Source organism: Dioscorea cayenensis, chromosome 12, assembly GCF_009730915.1.
Source record: "Dioscorea cayenensis subsp. rotundata cultivar TDr96_F1 chromosome 12, TDr96_F1_v2_PseudoChromosome.rev07_lg8_w22 25.fasta, whole genome shotgun sequence".
In the NCBI taxonomy this organism is placed as follows: Eukaryota; Viridiplantae; Streptophyta; class Magnoliopsida; order Dioscoreales; family Dioscoreaceae; genus Dioscorea; species Dioscorea cayenensis.
The window spans coordinates 21300567-21311310 of NC_052482.1; the positions used below are offsets into that span (position 1 = coordinate 21300567).

The window sequence follows — 10744 nt, forward strand, 5'->3', positions numbered from 1 at the left end:
CTTAATATTAATCAAATAGAAATAGCTCCACTCTTTTTCTTGTCCTACCAGGGATGTTTCTGTAAATAAATTACTGCCGAGGGCTTTTGAGGAATAATGGAGTGATAACAAAGAATTTAAACTTTTCGAGGGTGTCAAATGTAAAAACATCTTCTCTCATATTCCCGGTTTCAAGAAACTCTCCATCGCCGCCTCATTTTTTCCAGAGAAAAGATCGATCTTTCGAAGAAGTTGAAGAAGAGCTCAAGCTTAAGATCGAAAGGAGTTCGATCTTTTTCGGTGAGGAAACATGTCTCTTTTCCAAAATTTCTTTGGATCTAGGGCATTTTCCTTTTTAGGCTAGAGTTTGGATTTATCGTTTTGTATGGATTCTTGACAAACAAACAATAATTTATTTTTTTTTAATCTTATTCTTGTGATATTTATGATGCTCCATTTCGTTGCAGCCAAAACAAAATGAAGAATGAAAATAGAAATCTATGTTCCAGAGTCTTGATTATTTAGGGTTTCTGACATTGGACTTTTAGTTTGTTAGAATTTTTCATGTTTTTTTGAATGTTTAATTTTTGTTTTGTGAGTCTTAATTGATTGAAGAGAATGTTCTATATTTCCATTTTTAATGTTATATTGTGCTTTGCTATTGAAGTTCATTGTTTGGAAGATCTGCAATATTTTGATCAATGTATGATGTGAAAATTTCCCTTTTTTTGTGTTCTATGTATGGATGAACAAATAGCTTGATTTTTTGAATTTTTGGAATTTTCTCACTAGATCACAAAACAAAGAATATGTTTGGATTGAGGGAGATGGATGAAAAACAAAAAAATGGAGAAGAAATCAAGAAGGAAAATTATTTTCTTTGTGTTTTGTTGAATAAAGAAAACAATATAGATAAGCAAATGATGGTTAATATTGCGGCTTTCTTTTCTTCTTCGAAGCTAAACATTACACCAAAAGAAAACTTTGTTGAACCGAAGAGACGATAGGTAGTAGTATTGTTGACGCTCATCATTCGATTCTTTCGGTTCGTTAAATTGTTCATGTGAGATTGATCGGTGGTTAATTGTTTGTCACTTGTTTTGTAGGTTGAAAGTTTGAAGTATGGGTCGAAAGGCCGGTGGTTTGTACATCAACCCGAAGAAATTCGGTGCTGTTGGAAAGCCTTGTATGAAGGAAATGGTGAGCTTCCTTGGCTGTTTATCTCTAAACAAGAACAACGATGATAAGTGTGTTCGACAAAAGGATCTCTTACTTGCGTGTGTGGAATCTCAGGTAAGTTTCGACTTTATTTTAGTAACACCTTGAATTGTTAACTAATTCTCGTGTTTCTTGTAGAGAGGAAAGCCGAAAAATCCTGCAAGGACAATCAATTATCATTTGCAGCGGCTTGGGAGAGACAAGTTTTTTTAGGTTACCGAATGTTTTCATTTAGCCTGCTGTTGATTTTTGATTTTGCTGTTGACAACTTTTTGAAGTAATATGTCAAGGTTATAAAAAAGAGTGGCATTTTCAGGTGTAACCAAATGATGTGATATTCCGATCAAAATAGACGATGTTGAAAGAGTTAGAATAATGCTGCATTCTTGTATTTGTTGTTGCTTTTTATCGTCATGTTTTCCAGTTAGTTTTGCAGCAAATGCTTATTGCTTTGGATGTTGATCATTGTTGCTATAGTAAGCTCTTGATCATGCTATTGCTATGGAAAATAAACAAGAAAGATGAATAAAGCACATAAATCAGAGCTTGCAATGTTGCAATAACACATGCTTTGTTGGTGAAACTGAGTCTGGATCTAATGAATTTATAGTACCTGTTGTTACAAATATACCTTATCAAGATGTCAATCATAAGTAATGAGATACAAAATACGATGAATCAGGTGTGCTGGTTCTTGAATAAGAAGAGAAAAATCAGTAAAAACATAAGATGGTCATATTCAGACGATTTCTGGAGAAGGAATGCCTAGTTCGACACAAAGTGGCACGAGTCCAGGCTCCTCTAGCAAGCTCAATGCGGCGAGGCCATAGTAAGAATGATAAAGGTCAGGCGTTGCATCTTCTGGGAATTTTTGAAACCCGCCATACTGGAAATAAAAGAATAAAAGTAAAACAATAGGCCTTATGCCCGGACCGATTACTCTATTATAAAAGAGTCGATCAAAGAAAGAAAAATGGTAAAACCTGAGACTGGCAAGAAAGCAAGAATCTTCGCAATGCATTCTTGTCCAAAAAATGGTAGGCCCCTAGAATTTTTAAGACTCCACCAACCCTGTATGGATCACAGGAAGATTGTTATCGGTGATGCTAGTATAAGTGGTCTGGCTCAATGGCTATGTTTAGGTTTAGTTTTTACCAAAATGCATAACATGTATCACTGGCCTTGTTGGCTCTTCCTTGAAATCCACCATTAACTCCTTGCCGCTGCAACAAGGAAACAAGTTAAGAAAAACAAATTAGGGCGACCTTTTCAAAGTAGAACAATGAAATTAACTTAGAAAATGTTCTCATTTTACTAATAAAAAACAAAATACTTATGGAAACCATTTAAGTATAGAAAATTGGCATTCCCTCATCTTCTCAAAAGGTCACAAGCAACTTGAAAGTGATACAGTTTCAAGGAAAGCTGTGTGTACTGGACAAATATAGATAACTGATGAGCATCTGAATATGTCCATAGTACATACCAGCCTAATGATGTTTCAGCACTAAAAGCCTAAAACTGGGTTTCGACATTGTTCCTTTGACATGAATTCTAATTTCCAAATTGATCTTTGTTTGACATGTCCACCATCATCTTATTCATACAAATCATGTTCCGAGCAATGATTGAAGCTCAAACTGAATAATACCTGAATGCACCACTCCAATAGCAAAGGTACATTGATAGTTGTCCCTAGTGTTGATTTTGACAAAATATCAGCTTCGATAAAACCCATTAGTCGGAGAGCTGCAACAGCACAATAAGTCCCACCACCTGTAGCACTAAAAATAAATTTTTTATGTCCAAGTGGGAAAGTTAAAGAAATATTCACAAACAAAAGGGAAAATAAATGAAATAAGAACAGGATGTAGACAAGTGCCCTTTGGTGGGGAAGTCTGATTAGAGAAGCTGATGAACATAACCAAATAATATGTACAGGTACTCTAATTAAATATATGAAAAACTGAGGCCAAGGGAGACAATATGTACATTAGCTGTGCTATTTTTATGGTTTAAATAGAAGATAAAGTGAACTTAATAAACACAAAATCTAAGTACTTACCATGAGATTCTGAACCTGGTACCAAACCAAAGCCTCCATCATATGACTGCAAGAAATACCTAAAATAATTAAGTAATTTGTGGCAGTTTAATGTAGAATGACTTATTTTAAAAAAATGAACTTGCCAAAAGGAATAAGATTAGGAAGAAGCTAACAACCACACACCTGGCACCTGAGTATGTACTCCTTGGCCTTTTCTCTGTCCATTCCAGTCCAATTATTGAACATGTAACATATGGCAGCTGAAGGAATTAAAAAAAAAATGTAAAAATGTTTACTAAGATGATTGTTCATCATTATGAAGATTGATCCAAGATAATGACCTAGAAGAGTATTTCTTACCTGCGCAATAAACAAACCGAAGATCTGTTTCTGCTCCAAGATGAATGGGAGTAAAACTGTCATCAAATAGAGAGAATTATTATCTCATGTGATAGCAATTATACATTAGTTTGATTCAAGAAAGGAAACAACTATTAATTGCCACAACCCACATTGTTAGGCACACACTCCAAATACATATAATTTTCGGTACTGTGACACTGACACATTTGTTGGATTTACATGAATCCTACCCCACAAAAGAACGTCTTTCCTTCTTTTTTCTTTTTTAAGAATTTGGTTTTCTTAATTGTTAATAAATTACTGAATTTAGTAGTGATCATCATTGCCACATAAGTATAAACTTATCACAAAGCAAACAAGTCTGCAGGATCAGACAAAACAGCAACATGTATGGATGAAAACACACACCATGGTACCAAAACAATGAACTCTTTGACAAGGAAAATGCAGCATTCCATTAATGAAAACTTTTGACTAATTGGCAAAGAAAGAGTTTCAGGTATAGTAAGAGCACCTCCCATCAGGCTGCTGAAGGTGTCTCATTGAAATTATGATAGATTCGGAGTCCATGCTTGACAAATCATACCCAATAATTCTGAGTATAGCCAGGGCACAGTAAGTACTCGCCAGATGACTACCATTGGGGACTAAATCCTGTTACTATGAAATTAACTCAATATTCTCACAAAATTACAAGCAAAAACGAGTGCTTTCTAGTACTGGAAGTATCAAAATGATACCTTGCCGTCATGCCGATCGAATTGAGAGCTTCTAGAGCCATGAAATCCATAAAACTCTCCCTTCTCAAGCTCGGCTTTGTCTTTGGGCAGTGCTCGCAATGACAAAACCCAATTGATGACGCGGTCCTTGTCGATCTAAAATCAATGAACAAACCTCACGAAATGCACAAATTGATCGAAATTCTCAAGAACAAAGGCGACAGAGTACCTGATCTATGGCGCCAAGGATGGCGAGACCGGAGATGGCGAAGTGGGCAAGAGTGAGCCTGTTTATCTCCTGCGACTCGTATGGCGATGGCATCCATTCCATCATCAGCTCCAGGGATGCGACGTGCCGCATCTTATCGAACTCCGAGCTCCGATCCATCTCTCCGGCGATGAGATCGTCGTGCGTTTCTCGCCCCTCTCTCTCCGAAGAGCGAGACGAGCAAAAGGCACTCTTTGATTATTTTTTATTCGAATTTAAAGGTAAAATTATTATTTTTTTAAATCTTATAATTCACAGGATCTTTTCCTAAAAATGTAAGGGGTTTGTTTTTTTCCTGATATGCCCCTGAAAAATGTGACTATTAGATATAATTATATGCCATTTTTTAATTAAATGGATTAACTATAACTTTTTGTTAAAAATAATTGAAAAAGTATAAAAGAAAAGAAGCTAAAAGACAAAGCAGGTTATAAGTCCTCGGGATGGAAAAAAATATTTAATACACTTTTTAATTGGTGTTTAGATTTGTTGTTATTTTTTTAGAATCAATCTGGGACTTAAGAAGAAACTTGAGGCTTCTATATATTGAAATCTTCGGTTCTAATCTATTTGTTTTTGGGAGTTATAGAAGATCATAAAAAAAAAATCTGTGATTAATTTTACAAATAATAGAAATAGATGGGAGTGATTTAAAATTATAAAAAAATACATGCTTGTTATGAATTTTAATTATTATTATTAATTAAAGTTTTTTCACTTTCAATTTTTTGATAATGTGAATAATTTGTTGAATTATTGACATGCAATTGGACAAATAATATATATATATATATAGTTTTTTAAATTTTATCACAAAACCAAATTCTCTTTAAAATAAAAAAAATATTGATGATTAAGTGATTCAATAATTGAATTGATAAAATTATAACTTTAGTGGATAATAATGTTTCAGCTTGAATTGCGGGATTTAAAGTTTACTTTTTTCTAAATATTAGTAAAGTAAAGGGTTTATATCATGAAATAAAAACATTCAAGTAATATTGTTTCTATTTTGGGTTTTGCTGCAAAAAGGGTTTGTTTATAAAAAAGCCAGTGAGGCATTTCTCCGAGCACTTGGCGTGCATTGCCGAGATGAAGCAGCTGAAGGGGAGTAGCAAAGCAGTGGCGCTCTCCGTCGCGGAGAGATGCAAGGTTAGTCTCGATTTCTTGATCATTGATTGGATTTCCTTGTTGTCTTTGCTGTGATTCGTATTCTTGTATTGCAGAACATCTTGGCTTCGAATTGGCAAGCCCATCTCAACACCATCAAAGCCGACTCCAAGGGCAGGTAAAATTTGTGAATTTTTATAGTGTTTTGTTTGGATTTTGATTGAATGATGTGCGATGGGTTTCGTTTGAACCGGTTTGGTGTAGCAAGGAGGACATTTATACTTCGAAGGTTCATTATATGCTCAGGAGGGGAAGGCCTTATATCTGGATTCCCGAGGGGGAGTTGCACAACACGGTGAGCATGTTCTTCAAGAGTTTTGGTTTTATAGCCTTGAATACTCTGGATTTGTGTGTTCTGAGGGAGAAATAAGAGGAAAGTTTGCTTCTTTTGTTTGGTTGAATGAAGAGAATAAGTTAGATGAGAAAATGAAAGTAATCCTGTTAGTAAAGTTTCTTTCTTTCCCTGTTTGGCCTCAATCTAAGTACAGATTTTGGATAAGTGTTCTCTTGAACAAGTTGGATGCTCTGAGTTCATCTTCTAGTTCTGTTGTTCGATTTGTTAATTTCTGACTACAAAAACTAGACTTTTGGGTGGATTTAGGATCTAACATGCATGCACTGATCTGAACAATTTCCTTGATAGCTTATATGTTTTGATTTTTGTTTCCAGAATGCAATCATCGATGAGCGTGCTTCCTTGGCTATAAGTTGCAATGTCCCAGGTCCATTGATGAGCTTACTGAGATCTATTAGAAAGGTTGGTGCAATACTGGTTTTACTGTTTCACTTTGTGTTTTGATTGATATGTCAATAGACCATAGCAAATAATCTAGGAAAGATAAATTTGTTATTCACCCAGATTGAATGTAGTTCAGAAGGAAGTTTTTGGATGACAAAAGTGAACTTGATATTTAAACTAATTCAAGGTTGATATGGTATGCCCTTTTAGCAGCATGGATCTACCAATTAGGTGGTAATTGGTGAAATGATGTTTAGTAATAGAATCTCCGTCTCCATCCTACAGTTGGTGGCTGTAAAGACTGTGGGATATCATGATGCGGTGGAAGGATGATCTTGAGTTCATGCCACTCTTTTTCCTCTTTTGTTGAGTCAGATATACCAGTGAAAGCTTTATGTAGATTCTTGGGTTAGAAAGCTGAGTTCTGAACTTGTTTTTGCAGTTTTCAGCTCGTGTAGCTTTGACTGGTGATCTCATAGCTCTAAAAGAAGAGAAGGTAATATTCTATTCACCATCTAAGGCATCTTCTTGTGGTTGTATGCAATTTCATCTGGGCAAATATATCTTTATACATATATTATCTTGAACAGTTTTGCCAATCAATTAAAATTTGATTGCTGTGCATTTATTCTTGCCATTGTTCGAACTTTTTGTCAAATAGCCAAAACATTTGGTGTTTGAGTACAGGTCCATCGTGTTGCAGAAAGTTTAAGAGAATCAATTTTGATGGAATATAACTTAGCAAACCAAGCTAGTTATACAGTTTCTGCTCTTTTAAGTTCCGCTGGCGCGAGTTGCGGATCAAGATGTGAAAACTTCCTGGAGATCTTGGGTGAGAGTGACAAATATACTGTGTATAAGTTTGACATAAAGTAAGCAAGTTTCTCTATCAATGCATCTTTGTAGCTAATGTTGTTCATGATACTTGGCATGCTTGATGATTTTATTTTCCTTTTATTTTTGTCAACAAGATAGTATTAGACATACCATTAGATTTGTATTGTTAGACCTTAATTACGGCAAACTTAATGTTCCAAATCTTTCTTGCAGTTCCTGCACTTACATTGATGGCAGTGGGTGTGCTCACGATTTGGACAATGAAGAAATTACTGCACCTAAAGCAGACGAAATATGTAAGAATTGCATTTATCATATTGTTGATTTGCATCTTTTACTTTGACATCCCTGCAAATTTTTATTGCCTTCTTGAAACTTTCTATGCTTTCTTCTGCCTAGCACTGTTTACTGAGAAGCTGATCGACGGGATCAATCAAAGTCAAGCAAGACGCAGAGCTTTGATGCTCTTCTGTTTGGAATACCATAATGCAAGTGCACGGGTAAGTACACCACATGATACAAATAATTCATGTAAAACTGATCGGTTGCTTTATAACCAACCCGAAGTTTGATGATTAAAGAACTGATGGAATTCTTGATGCTGTCTGAAGGATGCATTGATGCTCTCCATTGATCGGAAAGGTTTCGATATTTTGGCTAAAGTCCCTGAAGTAGACTCTAACCAGAATCAGCAATACAATTGGAAGGAGTTCAGGTTTACATTCAAGGAAGAAGCCTCTGACATTGAATCTTTCTGCAGATTGTTAGTTGAATTAGAAGAGGAAGCTCTTGAGAGTGTCAAGAGCTACAGTGGACTTGGATAGTTCTTGCCCTTTGTATTTCCAAAGAACCTTTTTTTTTTAATCTTTTTTTTTAAAAGAAAATTGTCAGATGGTCCCTGGAAGTAATCCATTTTAACATTTATTCAACATGTTTGCTATCAAAGGTTAGATGTATGGTAAATAAACACATAATTTTCAGTTTACAACTTTTAAAGGGCAATCTTGCATATGTACCCCTATAAAAAGTGGATGTTTATATACATATCACATAAAAATTATTTTTGCCTATATATCTAGAAAAAGGAAACCTATATTTTTCTAAAAACTTAGTTTTTTTTTTTTAAACCACAATATGTGTTTTTAAAAGATTTTTCTTCAATTATACACATTTGTAGGGGCATAATAGAAAAATAGCAAAGTCTCTTTTAGTTATTCACTTTTTCTTATAACATTTGTAGGGGTATATATGTACATTTTTTATTACTCAATAAGTAAATGAGTAATTAACTTACTTTTTAGGGTCTAAATGGAAAAAATCCTTTCCCGCGCAACTTTTTCAGATCGGCATTTAAAACCCTTGACGGTGGAATACCAGCGCCATCACTCTGTTCCTCTTTCTCGTTCTTCGTCTCAATCTCGCATTTCCGATGAAATTTGAAACCCTTGATCTCCATCAATGCCGTCTCTGGTGATCCTCTTCAGATCCCTGTCACCATTTTTTTTTTCTCGTTGTGTTTTCTTGTTGAGATGCATCTATGCTCCACCTCTGCTGCTTTTTTTGTGGGTTTTTTTTTGTGGATTTTGATGTTTTGATCATTACCGTGTGGTTTAATCCTCGAAATTGTTTGATATTTTATCATTGCGCATATATTTGTTTTTCATTCTTAGATCAATGAAGTTTCTGATCATCCTGTTTGCCATTTGATGCCTTAATTTACCTTCTAATGTATTTTTGGTAATTATAAGTCACTTGCATTATATATGCTTGGATTTTTGAGAATTTTGATGTGTTGATCATTCCTAGGTAGCTTGATTGAATCGTTAGGTATTTATTCTGATATTTGTGTTGATTAATGAGATTATAAATTGATCTAGATAGAAATAACTGGTAATGTGTTTTAATCTTAGATCGAAAAAGTTTCAGATCATTCTGCTTGGGATTTGATGTTCTAACACACCTTTTTCTCCATATACTTTTGTAATTACAAGTCATTTACTTTATATATGTGCTGATTTTTGTGTATTTTGATAGTGGTTGTTGAATTGGTTGCTTGCCCTTGGATTGGTTTGCCTCTTTGCATCTTAGAAGTGAATATAGATCCCAACACTAAGTTTTGGATAATTTTGCATGAGATTTGCCGTTCTAATATCACTTTCCGTCCATATATTTTTGTAATTATAATTTATTTAATTCCACCATTGATAGCAATGGATCATGAGGAATCTATGGTACTACATAATAACTTTTCAAGAGTGTGTTTGTATTGAGATAAGATGGAGAGGATGGAAAAGGATGGAAGGAAAAGGAGTACACTTTATCAATAATGTTTCCTTCATTTGCTTATCCATTTTAATTTCTTCATTCAATTGCAGACAAAAATTAATTTTCCTTCATGCTTTCAAGCACACATGAGCTACAATTCTGTTGTATGATAAACAAAGATGATTTTATATTTGAATAGATATGGTCAGTTTATTAGTCTCATTATTCTTACCAGAAAGTTCTCTCATTGGACAATCTTTAGCTTGAAATTCTATATGAAAATATCTATCTATTGGATCATAAACAACAAAATCCACAGCTTTTGCCATCCTCTTGAGATGACTTCTTTGGAATGTTTGGCCCAAATTTTTGGTGCTCAGGTTCACTGGTTCTAAAAGTACACAATAAAACTGATTTTTTAAGAAGAGCTTCTTTAATTTGGCATCCATTGAGTGGTTGTAAGGTACTTCACTTAATGGTTCATGCACATGGGTACCAACTTATTCCTCTTCCTCCGCTGCACAACATGGCATTACCCATTACTAATGAATGATTTAATCATTTATTGATAATTTCTCCAGAGAAATTTTGTTCCCTTTGCCAGAGAATTTGGTTTGTTTTGAATTGTTATTTGAAACTAACATCAGCTAAAAAAAGTTAATAGTAGGTAAAATATGGTTGGATTCATATCATCCATGTCTTATTATTTATCTATCTAGAGTGTTAACATTAGCCTCAGTATACATCAGCCCTTTTGCATATACTCACACGTTGTGTATATAGTTTGAACATTCATTGACATTACCATATAAGTTCAGTTAGCTGCAAGATAAATCTTGATTCGGATGCAATATTTTCATGTTAAAAGATGATAGAGACAACACATATCAATTGATGAAGTGGATTGGATTGATTGGAAATAATTTGACGTGGCCTTTAATTTGGTTGTTGCTTTCCCAAAAAGCTGTAAGCTGTGTCTTTGAAATTTTGAAGTACTGACTAGTTCATCTTTTAAATAATTAATGCTGTTTTTTGGTGGATGTCATTTTATCAAAAGACACAAATTTGATGGATTCGCTCATTTACATGAATTATTTTTTCACTTTGTATCTCTTTAAACACCTTTTATTTGGATGTCA

At 34.3% G+C, this 10744-nt stretch overlaps 3 protein-coding genes across 4 annotated transcripts; 2 read left to right on the forward strand and 1 right to left on the reverse strand.

The window, feature by feature from the left end:
- The first annotated feature begins 156 nt into the window (after positions 1–156).
- Positions 157–1594, forward strand: LOC120274108. Of its 2 annotated transcripts, none has more exons than XM_039280867.1 (3): positions 157–279; positions 1086–1272; positions 1336–1594. In XM_039280867.1, exons 2-3 carry the CDS (start codon positions 1102–1104, stop codon positions 1408–1410), a joined length of 246 nt encoding a protein of 81 aa, XP_039136801.1. In that variant the 5' UTR covers positions 157–279; positions 1086–1101; the 3' UTR covers positions 1411–1594. The 2 variants fall into 2 exon arrangements, with proteins under 2 accessions (XP_039136801.1, XP_039136802.1); XM_039280868.1 differs by lacking the exon at positions 157–279 and adding an exon at positions 861–986 and having other exon boundaries at positions 1336–1474.
- Positions 1595–1613: 19 nt separating this feature from the next.
- Positions 1614–4799, reverse strand: LOC120274107 (geranylgeranyl transferase type-1 subunit beta). Its single transcript, XM_039280866.1, has 10 exons — positions 4556–4799; positions 4348–4482; positions 4122–4261; positions 3605–3660; positions 3428–3504; positions 3263–3308; positions 2849–2973; positions 2353–2420; positions 2181–2268; positions 1614–2083 (listed from the first exon to the last, which is right to left on the reverse strand). The coding sequence occupies exons 1-10, from the start codon at positions 4712–4714 to the stop codon at positions 1937–1939; spliced, it is 1041 nt and encodes a 346-aa protein (XP_039136800.1). The 5' UTR covers positions 4715–4799; the 3' UTR covers positions 1614–1936.
- Positions 4800–5643: 844 nt separating this feature from the next.
- Positions 5644–8271, forward strand: LOC120273424. The gene is made up of 9 exons (XM_039280052.1): positions 5644–5746; positions 5821–5882; positions 5969–6059; positions 6435–6521; positions 6946–6999; positions 7191–7375; positions 7554–7636; positions 7740–7840; positions 7952–8271. Exons 1-9 carry the CDS (start codon positions 5687–5689, stop codon positions 8162–8164), a joined length of 936 nt encoding a protein of 311 aa, XP_039135986.1. The 5' UTR covers positions 5644–5686; the 3' UTR covers positions 8165–8271.
- The last annotated feature ends 2473 nt before the right edge of the window (positions 8272–10744 follow it).